We start from the raw sequence: 24441 nt of genomic DNA on the forward strand, positions 1-24441 counted from the left end.
CATGAAGACAGCAGCTCAAAAACATGAAACAGCGCAGGTTCCCTCAGTGGAGTCTGTGACCTGATTAGTTTTTTTAGCACCATGTTGCATAAATTTATAATGAGAAAACAAGAGTTTCTTGGAACTATCGTGACTCCATCATTGTTTATGACACAGAGTTCATATAAAACCACAAGATGAGTTTGTAGGTGTAGAAATATTTGCAAGTCAAGTGTAAATTGTCTTCGTTAATCACCTCTAAGTACAACCAGGTGTGTTTTAGGCTATTAGACACGTTGGATGTTGTTACACTGCAGCTGCTAGTCATCAAAAGTTTCTCATTTCCTCCGTGTGATGTCTTTTTTTTTTTTCTTCATAGAACGCTACTCTTCAGACAACCACCAATGGACAGACGGCGCTCTCCACCACAAACAACAGCGTCCAGCTGAAGTGTAACTACTGTCGAGGAGCGTTCAGCTTGAAGCCCGAAATTTTGGAGTGGGAGGTGAGACCATCCTGAGGAGTCAATACGTTAATTCTTATCCAGATATCACAGACAGACTGTCTTTTTCTTCCACAAATATCAAATAAAATAAACCTTTATTGAGCCCAGAGGGGAAATTCAGGTGTTGCAGCAGCACAAAGACAGAAATCAGAACAGATACCGATGAATCTTAAAGCCAGAATAGGTGCAGCACATTTATGGAAATGTGTCTGTGTTCAGGATAAGGTCTACCAGTTCTGCAGTAAGACGTGTTGTGAGGACTACAAGAAGCTCCACTGCATCGTGACGTTCTGCGAGTACTGTCAAGAGGAGAAGACGCTGCACGAGATGGTCAAGTTCTCCGGAGTCAAGAGGCCTTTCTGCAGCGAAGGTATCTCATCTCCTCTCCTTGTTTGTATATCTGAAGTGTAGTATCCAGGATTTGGATTTGTTGCATCTCGATGAGACTGCTTTCCAGTTTATTGACCATGTGTCCTTTTGCTGTTTCACTTTCTTTTCCTCCTCTTCTCTTTGTTTACTTCCAGGCTGTAAGCTGTTATTTAAGCAGGACTTCATCAAGCGGTTGGGTCTGAAGTGTGTCAGCTGTAACCACTGCAACCAGCTCTGTAAGCGAGGTTTGACCCGGCAGCTCGGCGGTATGATGCGGGACTTCTGCAGCGAGGCCTGTTCCAAGAAGTTCAACGACTGGTACTACAAGGTCTGCTCACACTCAACTGAATCCGTCTTTAAAACAGAACACATATACAGTATGTGTACGCAGGAATACGTTGTTGTGACTGTTCCTGTTGTGTCCACCAGGCGGCGAGGTGCGACTGCTGTAAGGTGCAGGGTAACCTGACGGAGTCGGTCATGTGGAGAACAGAGATGAAGCAGTTCTGTGACCAGGAGTGTCTGTTGAAGTTCTACTGCCAGCAGAACGAGCCCATCATGGTCACACAGAAAGGCCCCGAGAACTCCACCCTAGGTACGAACTGAGTGTGTGTTTACTTTGGAGAAACATTATGCACATTTTTACTATTCCATGTAACAGAAAATGCTTTTTTAAGGGTGAAGTATGAGGGAATGAATGAACGTTATCTGAAGCGTAGCGATTAGGGGTGGAACGGTACACAAAATTCACGGTCCGGTATGTACCTCGGTTTTGGGGTTTGGTCACAGTTTGGTATGTTTTCGGTACAGGGAAAACAAAGAAAAGACATTCAACAGTTGCTCATTGGTCATAATTCTTACCTTAACAATTAAGGCACTCAAATACTGACATATTGTCAATAAAAGATAAATAAATTTAAAAAAAAAATATCACAAATGTCCGTAATGTAAATGTATTGTTCCGTCTTAAGGCTGTTGGTAGATCCTGAACTGCAGCTGACGCTCGTTCATACAGGGAAGGTACAACAGACTGACTGAAATACACACAGGAAGGCTCATGAAATGCATGAAGGCTCACACATTTTGACCAGATGCTTTAATTCTGTATTGTTTACGATCGAGTGTGTTCTCATACGCAGCGATAAACACTGTCATTAGTTTCTTTGGAACGGTGTGAACCTACAGTCGGAGGCTGCCTGAACGCTGTGGAGAGAAGGACTCGCCGTCCAGTCTGTTTCAAGTGTCCACACATAAACCCGACTTCAGTGGAACAGTGTCGGAATACAGTTTGACACTAGTTGTTGTCAGTTGATCTACAGCGCTGCTACCATTCCTGGTGCATTGCCAAATATTCTGGGTAAACTCTAGAACTTCTGTTCCGCGTGTGCGAGTAGTAGACCTAAACAGCTGTTTGGGTCATAGGTTGTACCAAAAGGATGTTGCGGACCAAACCAAGCCGAATACATGTACCGTTCCAACCCTAGTGGCGATGCAAAAATAAAACATCTAGTGTCAAGTGTCAATCAGATTTCTTCATGAGACAAAGATGTGATGTATTTCATTTTCCCCTTTACAGGTTATGAAATGCATGGGGCCAAACTTGGGGTAAGTAAGAATTTGGAAAAGGTGTCGGTATCATACTAATCTCTCTAAACAGATATCTGCAGAATTTGTCGGCAACAGGACGGGGCTGCAGTCGAAAGTTCTTTTTCTCCTCGGAAGGTTTCTAACTGAGTGAAATAACCTGGAAGTATCTAAGCGGCAGCCATGATAAGAGCTGTTTGAATTCTCTAAATGCTAAGGAAAGGTGCTTTTAATGCTTCCTTTCTTATCTCCTTTAGCAAAGGATACACTGGACCATCCTTTACCAAAGGAAAGGAGATCATGCCGTCCTACAATTCCCCGCGGCAGCAACATTTAAAGCGACCGTCAATAACATCCGCTCACATTGCTGTTTAATTGTACATTATGGATAAATTGAAAACATCCTTCTTAGGAGTTGTGATTTTGTTTTGGACAGGAATCCTTAGTTGAATAGTACAGCAGTGAGTTTGTAACTGTGCTCATGTTATATATGTTATAATTAAAGTTGCTTTAAAAAAAACTTGGTAACGGAGTGTAAACTGGCTACTTGTGAAACAATCCGGTCGTACACGTCATCTTAACTTCAGTCTCAACCTGCTAATCCACCTGTAAACAATGACCGGTGCACGGAGGAGGAAGTCTTCTGCTGGATATCCGTTTATACAGATATCTGCTGGCTACATCGAAACCCTAGAAATAATGTCCGTTGCCCCCAGAGGCTAAATCGTCGTCAGACAACAGTGTTTTTTATGTGCCGCAAAGACGACATTAAATTTACCACCTAATAGTTTTGAAATGTGTAAACATGTTGACTTTTACTTACCTGCCGTCCTTTTAAAAAACAATCTCATTATTTGTTTTAACTTTCCGTATAATAAAAGATTGTTTTATAAGAGCCACATTTGTGTTTACATTATTAAACTTGAACATTGTTATGTCTTTTCTCTGACGTATTGTAGATGGTGAATCAGGGCACCGCGGCGTACGCTGGTGGAGGTTTGATGAGAGACGTCAAGAACAAGGCCGTGCTCTGCAAGCCGCTCACGCTCACCAAGGCTACTTACTGCAAGCCACACATGCAGAGCAAACTTTTACAGACAGGTAATCAAAGCATCTTACTTTTCTTTTCTTTTTGGACACTTTGAATTAATCAGATATGTTGGTATAAGAGAAAGAGAGAGAGACAGGAAACATGGTCCTGCTGCCTAGCCTTCAAAGATCACTTCATGACTCATTAATACAGATACTGATTTGCGGATATAAAATGTTATGTTTCGGCATATCTGTGTCCACAGATGTAGACGATGGCGTGAAGAGGGAGTATATTCCTGTACCCATACCTGTACCTGTCTTCATCCCCATTCCCATGAATATGTATTCCCAGTTCACTCCTACTCCGGTCTCTCTGCCTGTACCGGTAAGACACGATGAACACGTGTGGGTTATTCATGCTAAAAGGGGGAAAAACTTCAAAGTTGTCTGATGACTAACCAACCAACTAACTGACCACGTCCCGTCCCGTCCCGTCCCGTCCCGTCCAGGTCCCCGTGCCTGTGTTCCTGCCCACCACCCTGCAGGGGGCGGAGCAGATCATCCAGACCCTCAACGAGCTGAAGAACAAGATGACCTCTTACCCTCTGGAGGCCGACCTGCTCTCTGTGGCTGACATCATCACAGACGACCAGAAGCCAGGTACGCTCACGCTCACGATTTACAAACAAAGCGGTCTTATATTAAGTTAACGTTGATTTAAATATGTCTCAGATACACATTTACTTTATGCATGAAGCCTCCAGTTCCGTGGATAACGATAAGTTTGCAAAACATCCTAACGGCGACTTCTAATGTGAAACGAACCTTCAATGTTCTGGTTACAAAATTTCAAATTTAACACAAGGTTAGATGTGAAGAAAGCTGCAGCAAGTGATGACGATGAGGACCTACCTGGCTGTGTGTTTCAGATGTGAAGCTGGTGAAGAGGGAGCGTGGAGGAGTGGAGGCCTCCAGCAGCAGCTCTGAGGAAGAAGAGAAGGAGGAGGAGGAGGAGGAGGTGGAGAAGCAGAAGGAGGAAGAGGAGCAGGAGGAGGAAGAGGTGGAAGAAAAGAAGGAGGTGAAGGAAGAGAAGCAGAAGGAGGAAGAGGAGCAGGAGGAGGAAGAGGTGGAAGAAAAGAAGGAGGTGACGGAAGAGAAGCAGAAGGAGGAAGAGGTAGAGAAGATGGAGGAGGTGGAGGAGAAGAAGGTGAAGGAGGAGGAGGACCAGTATGAGCCCGACCTGGATCTGGAGGCAGACTTCCCTCAAGGTAAAAACACCTACATGTAGTTCTAGACCTGTTGAGGACTGGCTAGTGAGGCAACGTCATTCAGAAAAAAATAACCATAATAATACCAATTAATAATAATTATAGTTTGACAGTATTTGGTATGAACAGGATCTGGATTTCAAAGCTTGACAGTCAGAATGAGAAGCATGTTTGTCTGCTGAAAGACTGAAACTCCTTCTCTCAGTCTGAGTGTATTTATCCTCCTCATTCATTCATTCATTCATTCATTCATTCATTTTTAGAGAAGCAGCACTTATGTAACATCTGACTTTTATTGTTTCCTTCTCAGACATCATTAATTAAAAAAAATTATTCAATATTAATAATTAGTTTTAAAAATAATAAAAAAAAATTAAATAAATAAAGACTAAAACTTGCTGCAGGTATATATGGATTTACAGTAACACTTTTATTTATTTATTTAATCTTTATTTAGATTAAAGTATTTTTTTCGAGGGAGACCTGGCCAAGATAGCGCGCTGTTACAGTGTTACACAATTTATAAAATAAAGCATGTTAAAAACAGACCAAAAATAGTACATGTTGCAAACAGACAAGGGACAACCGATACATAATACAAAATCCAGTTTGGGAATAGCAATTACACTTTTCAGTTACACCGGGTTTGTTTGTGTAATGCTCGTAAACATTTTGTCTGATCACTGTGTAACCTGGTTTGTCTGAATAATCGGGTCTCTGGAGTCCCATCCTGACTGGATTTATAGATTTTCAGCTTTTAATAAATAAGCCAGTAACTCACCAGATGTTATTTCCTGTCTCAGCCTCAGACCCTGTTCCAGTCCTGGAGGGAATGGACGAGGACATGGGCTTCTCTCTACCTCCAGTCCTGGCTGAGGAGTCGGAGGAGTCGGCACCTCAACCACAGCCCAGGAGACAAGTATGCACACACACAAACATACAAACACATGTAACAATCAGAAACGTTGTTCTGGTTTACTGTGTAGTAACTGTGTGTGTGTGTGTGTTTGTGTTTCAGGGGAACAAGAGACGGGCGGTGGAGGAGGGCTCAGATCTGGCCTCGTCTTCTTCCTCCCATCTAACAGACAGATGCTCAGAAGGACGGTCGCTACCTCTCAAAGCTCGCTACGGCATCAATGCCTGGAAACGCTGGGCGCTGTCTCCTTCTGACCAATCAGACGACGCCAAAGTAAAAGACCGCTCCAAACCAGGTGAGCTAAACCGGGTCATGAACTTACTGCCGTGGTTGATAGTAGATAGTAGAGTCTAGTATTAGAGAACATGTAGGATGTGTTTACTAACAGCGGTCTGTATCTGTTCCTCGTCTCCTGCAGCTCGGTCTAAAAGTAACCTGTTGTCGCTGAGTTCAGAGGAGCTGAACGTGGCTCTGTCCCGGTTTGTCAGGGAGGTGTGCCGGCCCAGCGGGGAGCGCTACTCTCCAGACAGCATCCTCTACCTCTGTCTGGGGATCCAGCAGGTTGGTACCAAGCCAGAGAATCAAAACCCTGGAACTAGAACCGCAGGGATCAGGGTCTAAATTAAGCTTCAGGGACATTTTCCAGGGCCCTTTTACCCTCAAAATAGACCCTGGTCGGGGGTAGTACTTTATGAAAGTACAGGTACTTTCAGGTGGAGTTTGCAGGGATGACCGTCACTGATTGGTCAAACACAAACACAGTGCCGCTGCTACAACCGTACAGCTTCATTCATAAAACAAGGAAGTACTCTAGTATCGATTTAGAACTATTTTAGAACGAGAGGAGAACATTTTTCTTTGTTTGATAACATTAAAAGTAAAGTTAGGCTCTACTTACGTTTATTTTTTCCAATGTGTTTTTTAGATGAAACAGGTGGTCACACTGAACTGCAATAATATTAATAATAATAATATTGAAGTTAATTTATATAGCACACATTAAAATACAGCGAAAATCTCAAGGTGTTTCACACAAAGGGTAAAACAATCACAATACAATGTTAAGTTAATTTACACAAGAAACATGCGATTAAAAGCGTCAAAATAGGATCAAATTATAAACAAATTATGTCCTGACATAAGTTAAAAGCAATTAAAAAATCATAGTAATTATAAAACCATAGGGGAAAGCTCAGAGGAACAGGTGAGTTCAAGATTAGATTACTAGATTAGAAAACTGCAGTGTGTTTACCTCTGTGACAACCAGCAAACCCTCGTCACATATCATGTTGCTTTTCATACGTCAGCGGACTGATTTGCCTAATATTTGCAGGTGGGTTTAAAGAACCTTTTAGTTCCTTGAAAAGTAGTACTGGGACTTAAATTACCAGGAACTTCTTGGTGGAAACCCGGCTAAAGTCTAATTAGTTATTGTTATTCCGCCTTTGTTTTAAGCTTGGAAAGAACACACCGAGGAACAGTGTGTGCTCAGTTTATACTTAAAAAACAACAAAAGAATGAGGCGTCCTGCTGGACAAAGGGGTTAAAGACGCTGACCATGTGATCGCCCCTTTGTTGCTTGTCCCTCCTTTTGTTTCCTCCCTCATTTCCTGTCACCTCTCCACTGCTGGTATAAAATAAAGAGAATATGCAATAAAAATACTTTAAAAAACAGATGTGAAAAAGAAGAAAGATCTCTGGTAATGTTAGCAGTGGTGTTGTCACAATACTAATTTTGTTGACTTTCACCATAAGTATCATGTTTCACCAACTTAAATAACTAATAATATAATAAAATAATAATAAACTTACAATAATACAAAATAACAGTTTAGATTGTAATAAAATATATAAATATTTGAATAAAAAGAATATCTATTTTAAATTAAAATATTTTGGTGCACTGACGATGACAGAATGGAAAATAATTTTAATGTTTATGAGTTTGTTTTTCAAGCTAAAGCAAAGCAAAAATGTCAGGGTGGTTTATTTGTTTAATAATATTCTTTAATTTATGTTGCTTCTGTCTCTCTTTTATTTTCTAATAATAGTGTCTTGTAAGCCTTTTTGGGCATATTAATTATACATGACACAATAACAATAAAAATCTAATAAAAAGTATTCACAAGAAGTATTTAAAAGAAGAATTATCAACTTTCCCTTTTTGTTCTATAAGAATTCCATCCAGTCCTTTTGGAGGTAGGAACTAAAGTTAGAGTGAGTGTTTCCAGGGGGACAGATATTCCTAGTGCATAGACTTCCTTCCTGCTCTCTCACATGTGAGGAGCAGCAGCAGAAGCAGCAGCATGGCTTCAGAGAAGAGCTCAGGACTGCCTACAGTCGTTCGGAGGGTGATTTTTCTGACAGAAAAGTGTAAGATTGATTTTATCTGTTTGTTGAAACTACAGTTTAGTAGATTTTAATGTTTTATGTGAAGTTTGATTAAGAAATTTAGATTTAAACACTTAAAAATGGCATGCTCCTTTCTGGGCCTTGCTGCTTTACTTCAATCCCTTTTTTAAAAATGTCTTTTAAATAAGTTTATTTGTGGGTTTTTGCAGAAGTGAGAACATTTTCTGTTCAGATCATTTTAGCAGAATGTGCAGATGTGTGTGTCCGGTGATTATAAACTCTTTTGCTGTTCACATTCTGATCAAACAGTGATGCTGATTTTAAATATGAGGACACCAATGTTCTGATCTCTGCAGATTGAAGCTTGTTATTTGTTTGTTTTTTTAATGTGAGTTTTTATGTGTTTGAAGCATCTTCATGCCAAAGGCCGGAAGGATGACCTGTTCAGTGACCCGTGTTACCAGCAGTTTGGAGAAGAGCTCAACAAGGTCCTGAAGGACTGGCAGCCCAGCGTGCTTCCTGATGGTGAGTCTCATACGACCATGTGCCCGGCAACAAATGACTCTTATAGTGTCGGATTTTCTTTACTAGATAAGTGAGTGACCACATTTTAAAACGGCACACAATCAGTTAATAATATCTGAACAACCACAATGCACACAAATATAACAAAAAATAAAATTCAGAGGTTAAATAGGATCTCAACCAACCCAGAGTTTGATAACTGTTAAGATCACAGTGTGAGTGTGTTGCTCGTTAGCACCACCTGCTGGCTGTTAGACTGTAGTTGATCAGTGTCCAATGATTATAACTCTTCTGCTGTTCACATCCTGATTGCTTGTGATTGCACCATACTATTATATATGAGGACACTGACAGCTGAAACTCATTTCATGTTCACACAACAAATACTGTATAGTCAGTAGTTTTGTCGTTTTTAAGATGCATCTGGGAGATGTAAACGGTGCATTTCTTTAATGATTGACATCCACTAAGGCATTCCAAATCGTTTTACAGATATTCTTACTCACAAAAAATATATAAATAAATACATTTAAAAAATATATATATATATAAATTAATTTTTAAAAAATAATACAAATTAAAGACTAAAACAGATTTTTTTTTTAAATAAAATACAAAATTTATAAATTGATTTTAATACCTATACATTTTTAAAAAAAGACTATAAATATTAAAATTTAACAAAATTAGAATAAAAATTGTTAAAGCTACATTAAAGTTAAAAATACACCATAAAAAACATAATGATATATTTGCATAAATGCATTTAAAAATAAATAAATCAAATAAAACAAAAACATATAAATTAAAAATAAAAAACAAATACATTTTTAAATAAATACTCAAAACATGAAAAACTAAAAATTGTAAAAGCTACATTAATGTAAAAAAATGTAGACATATTAAAATAGCAAAGTGAATAGTTGATCTGAAAGGAAACTATTTCCTCCCATCCCATAATCCTATCCCCGTCCCGCCAGTTGAACACGGTGTACTGACTAGGTTAGGTTTTAAGTCATGAATACATCAGATTTATCTTAGTTTAAATTTTCCAGGCTCTCTGTGGGGTCGCGTGGAGGAACAGAGTCTGTGGAGCAGCCGGCAGCTCGGCGAGCAGAGTCCGGCCGCTCTGCTGCGCTCGCTGGTCTACCTGAACACCAAATACTTCGGCCTGCGCACCGTGGAGCAGCACCTCCGCCTCTCCTTCGCCAACGTCTACGGCCCCGACACCGTCCATCCTGTCACCAAGGAGACCACCGTCTGCATCCGCGTGCCTTCCATCTCTCAGGACCACCACGGTGAGACCGCATGTTGAGACATTTATATCAGGTTTTTGATGTATTTATCAGATTACCTGCCTCTGCAAACACAAGCTGTTAGATTTAACACATCACATCTTGACTTATCTCAAAAATTATAAAGATTATAATTACAGTCCAACCTCAGGGAACGTTGTGTTCTAGTAGTCAGGTTTTCAGACCATTTAGTCTGGATGCTCTCCGTTCATTTTCACAGTTACAGCACAGTAGACAGAAGGATGTAAACTGACCACAGCGTGCAGAGATCAGCTGGCATCTGATTGTTTTTCTTTTAGCAAAAATATTCCGTCCAGTTCCTTCAATACGGACGCGGCTTCAACAGGAAGTTCCACATCAGCTGCAGCCGTCTTGGTTGTTCCCTTTATGGCCTTTGTCTCAAACGCGTCTCAAAATCTTCAAGCTCACAATCTCAGACACAGAATCTTGAAAATGTTTTTTATTATTTTGGTCCTTCAGTGCAAACAGAGTCGAGGAAGAGGAAGCGTACGTTGGAGGACGGCGATCAGGACTACGAACCAGACGACGACTCGGGAGGCTCCACCGTTCGTTGCCCGGTTAAGAAGCACGAGTGTCACCTGTACGACCTCTACAGATCCAAGTGGTGGGTTCACTTATCTTTACTGATGGTTTTATCCAGAGGAGCAAATTGTTTAGCGATTAACCACCCAGCCCTACTATTGACTAATCTATTGATTGTTAAACATTTAATTTATATGACAAAAAAGGGTGAAAAAAAGAGCAAACAACTGTCCCAAATATATTCAATTTACACTGATGGAAAATGGATGTAATCTAAACATTTGAGAAAATAGAACCAGTGAATGTTTTACATTTTTTTCTTAAATATTTTTTTTCTGTTGATGGAATAAATGGTTAAATTAATCTACTCATTTAGACTCATGTTTATCATTAATTAAAATCATTTATGATGTTTTAGATACTAGTAACATTTTCTGGAATCAAATAAAAAAATGTCTTGCACTGAACAAATATAAAAATTATATAAAAATTAAAAAGGCCAAAAACATAAAAATTGCAAAAGCTACATTAAAGTTAAAAATTAAAGATACACCAAGAAACCATGATAATGATATTTATATACACAGTTTGTAAACATACATACCTACATATATATACATTGTAGACATAAAAGTACAGTAGTATTTAATAATAAATAAAATAAAACAAAAAAATATAATTTAATTAAAAAAATAATACAGTTAAATAGCAATAAAAAAATTAAAAGACTAAAAATATAAAAATTTAACAAAAATAAAATAAAAATTGTAAAAGCTACTTTAAAGTTAAAAATGTAAAATACACCAAAGAAACCCTAATAATTATATATATGTGTACATTTAAAAATAAAGAAAAGAAAATAAAACAGAAAAAATATAAATTTATTTAAAAAAACAATACAAATAATAAAAAAAAATACACCAAACAAACCATAATAATGATATATATGCATATATATGCATCCTGTAAACATACACAAATATATACACACGTAGACATAAAAATAGCCAGGATGTTATGTTATGGGATGGGATGTTATGAAGTCCATTTAATTAGTTTTTATCTCTCTCTGGGGAATGTTTGTCTTCAGTTGCTCCATTTTGCATCCCTAACTCAATGAACAAGTGGGATTTATATATTTTTCTTGAGTCCTGTGATTAAAACTCTTTGCTGTTCACATCCTGAACTACAGTGTTGACTATTAAAAGATGAGGACTTAACAGAACATTTATGAACTTGTCAAAAGTTTAGAACAATAGATTCACACTTCTCTCTCTCTCTCTCTCTCCCCTACCTCCCCCTTTTGCCCTCCTTTAATCATATATTTCCTTCCTCTTCAATCCTTTATTTTCTCCATCTTCTCGCTATCTTCTCTTATCTCTTTCCCTTCACTTTTTTGCACTTCATTCTCTCTTCTTCTCCTCCTTTTCCCCTCCTCTCATCTGAAATACCTACTTTATCTATTTTTTCTTCTCATCGGCTCACTTTCTTTCCTTTACCTCCTTTTCTCTCCTCGCTTTACTTCTATCCTCCTCCTCCTCTCCTTCCCCCCTGCAGCCCGGCGTTGTTGCGGGAGCGTCTGGACGTCTTCTACGTTCAGCCGGATCCGGCCTGCGGTCCCGACGACCCGCTGTGGTTCAGCTCCACGCCGCTGGAGCGACAGATCCTGGAGAGCCTCCTCACCAGAGTCCTCCTGGTCAGGGACGTTTACACAGACAAACAACACCTGGAGGAAGACGAAGAGGAGGAGGACGGGGGTGAAGCGGTTGGAGGAGAGTAGCAGTCGCTTTGACTTCCGTTAGCAGAGCCCGAACAGTCAGCGGGGGAGGAGGAAGAAGAGGAGGGTAGCTAGTAGTGTGTGCGCTCCTCCCCCGTCTTCTTAACCCTCGTCATGTTTCCTCCTGGTGAGGGGCGTCCACAACAGAGGATGATGAAGAACAGCCCTGAACTTTTACTTCTGCTGGTAGATTTACAAACGGAGGAAGAGGAGGAGGACGGGCACAAATGAGTCCTTGCTGGGATAAATATGAGGAAGAGGTAAAGAAAGTGGAGACAAATCAGGTAGAAGACGGAGTGTGTTGACGGTTATCATCCCGGCGTAGCGTGTTTATAGAGATCAGACAAGCAGCTTAACGATATTTAAACTTTTAACAACTCAATCATGCTTCATAACCAGGAGGTCAAAGGGACGGGACGTCATCCAGTTATCATCTTCTACTCTAGGCTTCATGTCCTCCTCGCCATACATCACTCCGTGGAGGGAAAAGAGGGAGTGGAGAGATTTTTACAAAGAGTTAATAAGCAGAACCGCTACCCAGAGGAGGAGGAAGAGGAGGAGGAAGAGGGTAGTGCGAGGCTGATCTAAAAGAGTTGGCAGCTGGTAGGTTGAAATTCCATCTTCGATGCAATCAGTAGTTGCAGAAAAATAGAAACGCAAGTAGGTTTTTTGCAGCTAATCATGCAACTATAAGTGCTACTTTACATTTTAAAGGACGATTAAACACTAAATATTCGACACCAGAACAATGGAGTGCTCCAGGGATATTATTGTAGGCTAACCAGGAAGTTAGCATCGCCCTGGTTCCCTCCACAAAAAGCCAACGAGATTGTTCCATTGGGTTTTGGATTACTGCAGAAAATCAGCTCTCCATATAATAATAATCTTCACAAATGAACACCACTTTACACCACAGTCACATGAGCGCGAGTGAAAACAACTAGGCTGTAAAGGAAGACGAGTCGGCGCGATGACGTTTAGTAGTCTCATTTAGCCACTTGTTAGCAACCTCCTTTTTTAAGACACATAACCAAATATTTGTTAAACACAAATTATTACACGAGTAAAACGTTCGCTTCCGGTGGCGAAGCATCTTCGCATCGCGTTGGGTTCAACTTTGGTGACATTTTCAAAGTCGCAGCCTCAACCGATAGCAAACACACGTGTGTTGTTGACCCTGCTTGTATCGGGCCTTAAGGTCGTGACCTAATATGTATTTTGAAAGTGATGCCGTGTAGCACTCAGGATGAAAACCTCCAGACTTTCTGTTGCCTTTTTCCCTGCATAAAGATGGAATTTCTGACTTTCCAGCATGTCTTGAACGCAGCATAAAGACCTCTTCCTCCCAGTCAGGCCGACCTCCTGGTATCATCTCATATCTCATTAGAACTTGGGCTGCTTCCCATTTCCTTCCCATCATCCCCCTCACCGCTCTTCCTCTTGTCAGAACTGCTCTCAGGCGAAAACCCCGCCGGCACCACGGAGGACTCAGAGGAGTCGGGTCTGATCCCAGGACAGTTAAACCTCTCGCTGTGTGTGTGTGTGTGTGGCGCGGGTTTAAAGGCAACCCTACCGACATGCTGCGTTTCTTTATAGGACATTAGGGGGGAACCTCCATTCACGCCATGTAGCATTACGTGCATACTAAGCCCAGGTTGGGTCGCTCTTTGAAGTGTAAATATCTCTGGCGGTTATTTAGAGTCGACACGGAGAGAGAAACACCCACTGAAAAACCTTCAGCTTGAAACAAACCTCCCGAGAAGCCTTTTTTGTTTTTAAAGAAAAGACTGATTATTTATTTATCTCTTTATTAGTTTATCCTCTTTACGTTTATGGGTGCCATTTTCTTCTCAACATCTGCTGCAGTCCCTCGCCTCTCTCGTCCATTTAAAAAGGGTATTTGTGCAGGAACCTGCTTAAACATGAAGGACACGGATCATTCAGAGACTATTTTTCAACGTTTCCTTTATGCTTCCCCCCCCGTGTTTGTACATCTCCTTTTTAAACTTTAAAAACTGAGCACCTCTTCTTCCAAACTGTTTTAGAGTGCTAGCACTGCAGAGTTATACCGTAATAACCGATTGGTTGGACATTTTTTGTCTTCATGAGCTAAACATGTTTTACACTATCCGTTGTTTCTTTATTTTTTTATTTATGTGATTAAAGTCCCCTTTTTTTTACTTTTCATTTTTTTGAGTTTGCTTTCTGAATGTTTCAATAAATTTGGAGAAAGTGTCGTCATGTTTAAAATCACGTGAAAGATTATTGGAGGATTGTTTTTTTGTATTAGTTTTCATTTAAATATACACCCAAACAAAATGTACGTTTCCACAACCAGTGCTCAAAATATATAAGGAACGCCCTCCAGATGATGAATGAATGAAATTTCTCCTGACTGAAACTGGTTTAACTTTTTAACACTTCATTTTAGCTAAAGAGAGCAGGTGTTCCTGTTATTTTGTCCACTCCTTTGTGCATTTATGACAACATTTCAGGAACTAAAGGTTTTGTGGGTTTTGGAGGAAGAACCCTGGTCTGGATTTCTGACACCAGATCAGCGTCGCCGGCCCCAAAAACCTTTTTAAACTTTGGAAGTGAACCCCACCCCCACCCCACCCCCCGGATCGGAGGACCCTGGCTGATGTTTTTTCCCTGCTGGACTCGGAGGCGCTGACCGGACCTACAGCAGCCGCTGTGGCTGGACGTTAACGCCTCATGTGAATGTGCCTATCTGTATATACTGAAAGTGAGTGATTGTGAGTCTGATGCTATGTGTGTGGGCTGATCTGCTGATACGGTCATGTTAAATAAATGATTTCATTTTCTAACCAGACGACTTAACGCTGCTGTTTTTAATGTGCATGAAGGAAAAACGCCAAACATGGACGTTAAAGGGTCAGTTAGCTACTTTATGACCCTGCACCACTTTCATTTTAAGGTCTGAATCTCTATCTATCCCTGCAAATGCCCCTGTAGTGCAACACCATAAAAAAGAATAGATGTTTCGGTGGTTCCCGTCCAGACTGGAGGATGTCAGAAGTGTTTTTTACTCCACAGATTCACTCTCTGTTTAATCTGGTCAGCAGCAGTCTGCACAGCTCCGTCTCAGTTGTGTCTCACATTTATTTATGCTTCATAAATACGTGCGTATAAACGCGAGGTTGATGGCCATAAAATAACCAAACACTGAATAATATATTTATCCATATTTTGCTGAGCAGAGTTTGCTGTGGATCTTTATCCAGTCCTAATCAACCATAGCAACCAAAATACTTTTATACTTCTCATCTGGTGTTTGGCTGGCCCTCGCCCTGTTCTCGCCGCTGCGCATTGCGCCCTCTCCCTGTCGGGAAGGACGGGATTCCCGGCGTCTGCGGTGATGCCGGTACCCTGTCTCGTTTACCTACTTAAGCTGTGTGACATTTTGCATTCACAACCAGAATGGAAGTCCTCTGACTCCTCGATCAGTTGCTAGAACATCAGATTCAGCGCCATAATCGTGCTTGATTTGAATATATGTTTGTAATTTTGGTTTTAATGATATTTCTTTCAACCATTTTCCTTCAAATCTAGCAAGTAACTTTCTTCTAATTGTGTTCATGCTGCATGATAAATTACTACTATACATATATTGCAATTCAGCTTCCTCGAAAAATAGCATGAAGTCCTGCAGCCCCATGGAGCATTATTATGTGGATTACTCCAAAGAAAAACCTTCTTATTGATCCTGTATTGGGACATATTAAGCAAAACGATTCCACAGTCTTGGCGTTATTGAAGCAGGAATCCATCACAAGATTCAGCGGAGCTCCTTGGCAGAAGAATACTTGGTTTTGGTGTTTTTATGGGAGACTATCTGTGTCTTTATCTTTTAATGAAAGCAGATGTTTCACAGAAGATAAAACTTGGGAGTCGAGGCTGAGTTGAAGCAGATCACTTCCTGTCTCTCCCTATGGGGGGCGCTACGCCCTCGCTGTGAACCCCCCCTCCCCCGGTGGGACTGGCTGAGTGTTTCCTGATGTCCCAGTTTATCAGCCATCATCACCACCAGACGTGAAGTTCAACTATAACCCCCCCCTCCGTCATTAGCCGCAGGACGAGCCGCTGCTTTGTTGAGCTTCCGTGTGTCAGGACCACGTCTGACAAGAGGCTCGTCGTCTGCAGCCGGCTGTCATGCGGCGGGAGCCTCCTCCCATAAGCCCCTGCACACCACCAACCCCCCTTCCTCCCCAGCCTCGCCCTCTCACCCTCCACACACACACACACACACACACACACACACACAAGAAGCATGACATCTTTTAGAGGCTTTAAGGAAACTAACATTCCCTCCGTTTCACCTCTTTTAGTGGCGGTGGCCGGGCCGGAGGAACAAAACACGGTGACAAAAACCCCCAATTTTTTGAAGAGGCAAGCTCTTTTCTTTCTGTGCTGTCGGTCAGAGTTGGCCAGACTCCAGTAACTTGTCCCATTGATCTAAAGCTAAAACGGCCCTGTTGCGCCCACAGAGCCGGGCCCGGGCCCGCGAGGCAGCGGGGCGGGTGTAAAAACATTTTTTCACCCTCGTGGGGTTTTTTTTTGTTTGGGCTCAATCCCCAGCTCTTTCAGGGGGCATAAAGGAAGCGCTGTGGTCAGCAGGGTCATGTGGGCGAGGCCCGGGGGGCAGACTATAGGTGGCGATTAGGGCCTCTAATGTGCAACGAATCCTCTTCGAATCACATGATATGAACTAATGTCGCCATTTAATGATAAAACAACAGCGACTGGGAGGGAAGAGCCAGCGTGTGTGTGGGTGTGTGTGGGTGTGTGGGTGGGTGTGTGTGTACAGCTGCACAGAGGACAAGAGGGCAGGAATGGATGACAACTGCATTTCTCAGGTTGTGTGCCTCAACGTGTGGCGCGGGACCGGCTGAAGGACGGGAAACAGAGTAGCCGGGGCCGCTGGGATGTGGGTTAAAGAGCAGCAGCAACATGCTTCTGGTCCTGCAAAATGCACCACAAAGATCCACTTGTTTCTCGGATGTTGCAGAAGTTACGGCTTCTTGCAAACTGAGGATGACTGAGGATCTGGATTTTATTTTTAATGGACAACAACTGCACACACACACACGCACACACACACACACACACACACACACACACACACACCGTACACACACACATTAGCGGTGTAACCTTGGCTCTGGCTGGTGGTGAGGGAGAGTGGAGGGGGGGGCTCGGATTAAGTTAAATTTAGGACAGCCTGACCCTATCTAGTGAGCCACAGTGAAGCAGCGAGTGCAACAATCCCTTCAGCGCAGAGTCACCAAACTCAACTTTTTCCAAAACGCCCACCGGCTGACACATCACACACACACACACACACACACACACACACACACACACCAATCCTTTGAAGCCACGATCACGTTCCCGTCTCCCCAAATCTTCGACAGCAGCTTCCCTCCTCAAAAATAACACTTGCTCCACAAGTTGAAATCCAACCGTTTAAAACAGCTCTTAAAGGACCAGTGTGTAACATTTTGGGGGATCTATTAGCAGATATGTAATATAATATTCATAACTGTGTTTTCATTAGTGTATGATCACCTGACACTAAGAGTCATTGTGTTTTTGTTAGCTTAGAATGAGCCGTGTCCGCCATGTTTCTACAGTAGCCCAGAACGGACAAATCAAACTCTGTATCTGCCGGAGTCGATAACGTTACTTACTCCCGTCGTCGCCGCTCTCTCTCTCACTCTCTCTTGCTTCACCACTCACTTCCCACGTACACACACACACTCTGAGCATTGGCTCTGCTCCAGATGGCTCTAGAGAGGGACATTCACGTTTCCACGTCGGCCACCATAGCTCTCCAACACGCTTGACACACGGGATCGGCTTCAGTTGGTTGCAATCTGCAGCCTCACCGCTAGATACCGTCAGATCCTACACACTGCACCTTTAACAGGTTTGTTGATGATGTGAACTGTAGCTGTGACCTTTGGCCTCTAAAGCACAAAAGGGGTGTTGCAGAATACTTGAAGTAAAAAAACATCCAGTGATTTTATTATGCCTCTGCGCCGGCGGGGTCATCTGTCCGTCCGTCCCATTATCATGAACGTGATATCTAAGGAACGCCTGGAGGAAATTTCTTCAAATTTGGCACAAACGTCCATAACTCAATTCATATGCTGATGATTAAGGCTGTCCTCCACCAAAGAAATTCTTAGTCGACGAACACTCTTTTTATCGACTAATCGATTAGTTGATTTAATCAACAGATCTGTGAAACTGCATACAACTGCGAAATGGAAATTCTAGTTATAATTTCATTGATAGAAAACTGCTAAATGACATGCACCTCGTTGGGATGAAGAAAAAAAGTGCAATGCATGAGATCATCTTGAGAAGGAGCCAGAAATCCTGCACACTGTTGGTCACTTGTACTTATTTTATATTCACTTTATTTAGCTACTTTATAATGTCGGTTGGTACACTTTTGTCATGTAAGATTAATTTGATCAAACCACACTAACCCAGTATACATATATATATTAAAGGTCCCATATCGTGCTCATATTCAGGTTCATGCATGTATTTTGTGTTTCTACTAGAACACGTTTACATGCTGTAACGTTAAAAAAAAAACTTTATTTTCCTCATACTGTCTGTATGAATAGTATGGGTCCATGTGTACTTCCTGTCAGCTGATGACATTCACATACACTGCAACCAGGAATAAACTGGGACACATTTAGAATGTTTATGTTTAAATCTGCGTAAAGGGTCTAAATATTGTATATTTGTGACATCACAAATGGGCAGAAATCCTGACAGCTTGTTTCAAATGCAAAGTTTCTGAATACGGGCTGTGTGTATTTCCATGTGGACTGAGCGTTTCGATACTTTCACAGCATTTATATAGGACTTAAGCCTGCTTTATAATAAAAAAAAATGAAAATCACACTTTTTTATAATATGTCCCCTTTAACGTCTCCCATGAAGAGTCCACCAATCAGACCCCAGAACAGCATCCAGCTGTAAACAAACTACATTATCTTCACTAATAACTTAGGATGAACAAACTATATGATTAAAGAGAAAATTTCAGATATATTATATTTTATTTTGTATTTAATCTTTTTTTTAGCAGGAATATTATTAATTTATATTATGAAATATTACATATCTATTCATGCTTTAGTTAACCTGGAGATAACATGTATACCTTTTTTTTCTTTATATTGAGTTTGAGGACAGAGAGTCATGATGGATGTACTCTGGTGAAGTCAGCCAGGTGCATTGTGGGTGCTGTGTCCATACCTTGGCCTCACCTGTAGGTGTCCCCGCAGAGCTGACCTCTCCTCACATCAGTCAGTCATGATGCTGTCCCCCCCGTCTCTCTATGGACAGACAGTCAAAACAAGCCCCCCCACCCGCACACTGTACCACTGCTGCAACATTACATCATTTAAAGTGTTAACAACCACATAGTGTTTCTAAGAAGACACGTTTTTATTCAATGAATTCATTAAATCATCAAGGTTAATTCACTAGATTACATTTTATTTGACTTATTTTTATTTTATTTTTTGTGTCAAGTCATAGTCAAACAAAAACCTCCAAGCTCATGTCCTCTATTGAATTATTATGAATTATTTTTTATTGAATCTGTTTTTTTTTAATGAACTGAGAAGGAGTTTACATTCTTCTAATGACACACAAATTACATGACAGGTTTTAAAAAAGCAGATTTATTTTTATTAGGGTATGACATTTTGGTACCGATGGATTCATCAGGTTTTCTTGTTTCATATGATACCAGTATCTTCACTAGAAATTAGTGGCTTTGAAACAAATGCGTTAATTATTGCGTTAACTTTGACAGCCCTAGTAAAAACATAAAATGACCAATTAATAATAATGCCTTTTTATGCATAATAAAATAAATAATCAAGTGTTGCCATGGCCATGCTCTCAGCATGTTGTTTTTATTTATAAATGCAGTACCTGTGAGGGTTTCTGGATCAATATCTGTCATTGTTTTGTGTTGTTAATTGATTTCTAATAATAAATATATACATACATTTTGCATAAAGCAGCATATTTGTCCACTCCCATGTTGATAAGAGGATTAAATACTTGACAAATCTCCCTTTAAGATACATTTTGAACAGATAAAAAATGTATTTACGATTAATCGAGTAGTGAATGTTGAGACGGTATCAAGATCATCATGTAGGGGAAATTATTTACAGAAAATTTTGATTGAACTGGCGGAAATATTATTGTTTTTTGGTGGCTGAAAACAAATTATAAGGAAGTTAGAGTTGTATGACCTCAGTGTTTATGAAATCCTTACGATGGCACGGGATGAAAGGAAAAGATTCTGACTACTTTCGTAAAGATCTTTGAGGTTGCATGATGTGATCTCGCCGTCAGAAGTTTTAACAGTCCGCTACCAAACTAGAAAAGTTTCTGTCAAACAAACCAACATGTTTCCATGAGCCAGCGGTCAGGCCTCCCAGAAACAAATTCATCACACTCCTGAAATACATAAAGGGGGCCTGAGGTATTTGTGCTGTGGGCTGAGTGTGAATTTGTTAGGTGATTAAAGGCTAAATATAGCCCTCCTGTCTGCTCCGAGCTGCAGACCGGTGACTCAGTGAGCAGACCTCTCTCTGTAGTAGATGCTTCTCCACCAACGAGGCCGAGAGAGAGAGAGAGAGAGAGAGAGAGAGAGGCCTAACGGGGGCCAAAATGGATAAAAAACCACCACTGGAACCACGTCATGACCTTGAGACGCAATGCCTTTACTTCCATAATGGGTTAACATGTTATATTGTTAAATTCTTATCAATTAATTACCAATTTGTGATGAATTTATGTAGATTCACACAAGGTAAATGTAGACACAAAAATAAATCTGTAAACTGAAATGACAGTAAATCTCAAAACAAAAATTTAACTCCAAGATTTCCAAGATTTTTTTTTTGTTGTTTTTAAATGAAAGTTTAAATTAGTTTTAAATCATCCAGGAAAAGCTGCAGCTTTTGTAGTCAAGTTTAAGATTTCTACAAAAAATGACTTTAAAAGTGGATTTAATGCTGTTTAACTCAAAGCCCCAGCTGTCAGACACAAAAGCAGTGTAACAATTAATAATTAAATAGAATATAAATTAGTCCAATGATGTGATCTGTGGATTAATTATGTGGGGTAAAATGTGGAAGTGTAGTATTTTGATCCCTTTAATTTACATTTATTGACCGATGTTTAGTAAATAACTAAAAAAAAAGTTTTTTGACATACTATACTATGACTTTTTTATAACATACTATTAAAATTGTTTGTAGTAATAATAATAATAATAATAATAATAATAATTATTATTATTATTATCATCAATATTAATTATAATAATAATTTATCTTTTAAATATTTTTTTATTTTTATTATTACTATCATTATTATTATTATTATTATTATTATTATTATTATTATATTATAATACTAAGAAAAAAAAGAATAATATAATAATTATATAATAATATGAAGAAAACCAGCAAATAAAAATATTTAAGTAACTGGAAACAGTGAATTTTGTTATTTTTCTTGAAGAAATAATTAATAATTAACCAATTCATTATTTTTCTTTAGATTGACTTATCATTTTAGCCCCAAAGCAAAGTAATTAACTACTAATCTATAAAAATTACACTCTGCTCTTTATTGTTTGGCTAACTACACTTGCAGTATTGGTTACCATGACGACATTTCCCAGTTAAAAGAGAGCCAGTTTTCTGAATTAAGTAAGGAAAACTTTTACTTTCAAAAAAAAAAAATATTGGTGGTTTTCTCTCCTGATTCAACAAAGTTTTTTTTTTTTTTTAATTTTCCAAAATATTTTGATATTGTGAATCAAAGAAATGAATAATTGATAATAATGGGTAGAACATGTCCCTGTAAATCAGTGTGTCCCTGCAGTGGAAACAGACCGCTGACTGAGTGACGGGTCGAGGCCTCCAGTCAGTCGTGCCAACAGATCAACTATCTCCCTTCACTCCTCAGCCACTGGACCCAAGAGCCCGGCACTCATGTTCTGTACTCTGTTGTTAGACTCAGTGCCAAATATCCAGAGCAAAGTCATCCTTCCAAATCCTCATGCTGTTTCATCTCATTTATCTATTCAATATTTAGTGTCTGTTCATCCAAGCAGCTTTTCTCTCATCAAACATAAAGACAAAAAACAAAACAGTCATAACACAAAAACATAAATGTAGATTTGGTAAAGGATATCAAACATAGGCTAGTTAATCCTGCAACGATGCTTTGATTGATATTAAAGGACAACTACTGACTTTACTGCGTTTAGACAGTGAAAAAGACCCAAAGAGAATACATTTAAAGGTCCCATATCGTGCTCATTTTCAGGTTCATACTTGTATTTTGTGTTTCTACTTGAACATGTTTACATGCTGTAATGTTAAAAAAACACATTATTTTCATCACACTGTCTGCCTGAATATACCTGTATTTACTCTCTGTTGTAAACGCTCCGTTTTAGTGCATTTCAATGGAAATGCGTTGCTAGGCAACAGTTTGGGTCCATGTTTAGTTCCTGTCAGCTGATGTTATTCACATACACTACAACAGGAAATAAACTGGGACACATTTAGAATGTTTACGTTTAAAACCGCGTAATGGTCTAAATTTTGTATATTTGTGGCATCACAAATGGACAGAAATCCTAACGGCTTGTTTCAAACGCGCAATTTCTGAATACGGGCTGCTGTGTATTTCTCTGTATATTGAGCGTTTTGATTGTTTAACAGTATTTATTAAAGCACTTAAACCTGCTTTATAATATAAAAGACATGAAAATCTCACTTTTTACAATATTTTACAATATGGGACCTTTAAACCTGCCTCAGTCAATAAATTTGATATTGACATCAAAATAAAATGTTAAAGCCTAGAAATGCTTTTAGTGCCACGATCATGGAGACCAACTCACCAAACAAGCTTTTCCAAACTTTTTAGCCTCCTTTAGCTCATTGTTTTGTTTAATTTACAGCTCAGAAATGTACGGTGTGGTTCATTTTAAACCCCCGAAAGCCAAAAAAAGGCTTTGATAACTGTAGCTAGCTATAGCTGCCAAGCACCAAAAGCACGCGGGTTAAAGTAGTTAAGCTTGTTTTGATGTTTTATTTGTCCCCTGGTGGCTAAAAATATATTAACACAGCTTTAAAGGTTTGAGGACACTCCTCCTCCTCCATGATGATTAAACACACCTGAGTCTGTTTAATCCTCCTCCATGATGATTGAACACACCTGAGTCTGTTTAATACCTGTGGAGCTGTTTGTTGTCTCTCAACACCCTGAAGAAGACTGTCATGTCGAAAGGTTGGTAAATTATTTAATCATTCTACACTAGCAATATTAGCTAACATTAGACATGAATGTTCACAGAATTAGTTTTTCTTTTTGTTTGTTTGTTTGGTTTTTAATTTCAAACATTTACTGTCTTTACAGGTTATCTGATTTTGTAAACAGTCAGCTAATTTAGCTTTCACAGTAACATTAGCTGGTGTGCATATGATGCTAAAATACAGTGTCAGATTTGCTTCACTCACTAACCAATAAAACAATGATGATCTATTGAGTGGCTGGTGGATTTTGGGATCCACCAGCCACAGTGGCATGTGGACAAAACAAGTTAATTTCCAACACTGCCCACCGAATGTGCAGTTTATTTCATTTTAGCTGGCAAAAGTTAGTCAAGAAATAGCTCAACATTTTTGTTTTTACATTTCCGTTCATGTATGGGTTAAAGGGACTATTTGTAACTTTCAGAAATGTCTTGTTAACAGCGACACCTGTGGCCGTTAAGTCAATGAAAGTCAACGTCAGGCTTGCGCTTGTGCTCGCTCTACATAGACATGAACGAGCATCGCTCAACACAGTGAGGAGACACACGTCAGCTAAAACCACAATATCACTCTATATTTCAGCTGCTTGGCAGTAATGTTAGCTGACCAGACGAAGGTCTCTCCATGAATCACTGCTGATCCTAGTGTTGGCTTTTCCTGCTTCAGCCTCCCGACCGCGGCCGGAGGGAACGGGAGATGCCAGAGTTTTGGTCTGAGACGATAACGTTTCTCTCTGCGGAGCCCCGTCACTTCACAAGACACGGGAAACCTCTGTTGGTCTGGAGGAGCTGCAGCAGTTATTTCTGCACAAACGTCCACTGAACATTCACTAGATATTCTCAGAGCTAAACTAACTCTTTTGCAGTGTGGAGTGAGCGCGCGTGC

The 24441-nt window shown here is 40.0% G+C and overlaps 1 protein-coding gene across 1 annotated transcript in view; it reads left to right on the forward strand.

Annotated features, from left to right (window-relative positions):
• The window catches only part of zmym2 (zinc finger, MYM-type 2), a 35882-nt gene extending 20904 nt beyond the window's left edge, over nt 1–14978 (forward strand). The window contains exons 10-27 of the mRNA XM_037789290.1: nt 359–484; nt 704–854; nt 1009–1181; nt 1283–1448; nt 2430–2458; nt 3397–3538; nt 3733–3854; nt 3979–4129; nt 4399–4529; nt 4644–4737; nt 5541–5656; nt 5756–5948; nt 6072–6214; nt 8416–8530; nt 9586–9828; nt 10306–10450; nt 11926–12120; nt 12688–14978. Of these exons, the coding sequence (XP_037645218.1) occupies nt 359–484; nt 704–854; nt 1009–1181; nt 1283–1448; nt 2430–2458; nt 3397–3538; nt 3733–3854; nt 3979–4129; nt 4399–4529; nt 4644–4737; nt 5541–5656; nt 5756–5948; nt 6072–6214; nt 8416–8530; nt 9586–9828; nt 10306–10450; nt 11926–12120; nt 12688–12733 (2481 nt within the window). The 3' untranslated portion in view covers nt 12734–14978. The remainder of the gene's footprint in view (nt 1–358; nt 485–703; nt 855–1008; nt 1182–1282; nt 1449–2429; nt 2459–3396; nt 3539–3732; nt 3855–3978; nt 4130–4398; nt 4530–4643; nt 4738–5540; nt 5657–5755; nt 5949–6071; nt 6215–8415; nt 8531–9585; nt 9829–10305; nt 10451–11925; nt 12121–12687) is intronic.
• Nucleotides 14979–24441: the final 9463 nt, after the last annotated feature.

This window comes from Sebastes umbrosus, chromosome 13 (genome assembly GCF_015220745.1).
Source record: "Sebastes umbrosus isolate fSebUmb1 chromosome 13, fSebUmb1.pri, whole genome shotgun sequence".
Lineage (NCBI taxonomy): Eukaryota > Metazoa > Chordata > Actinopteri > Perciformes > Sebastidae > Sebastes > Sebastes umbrosus.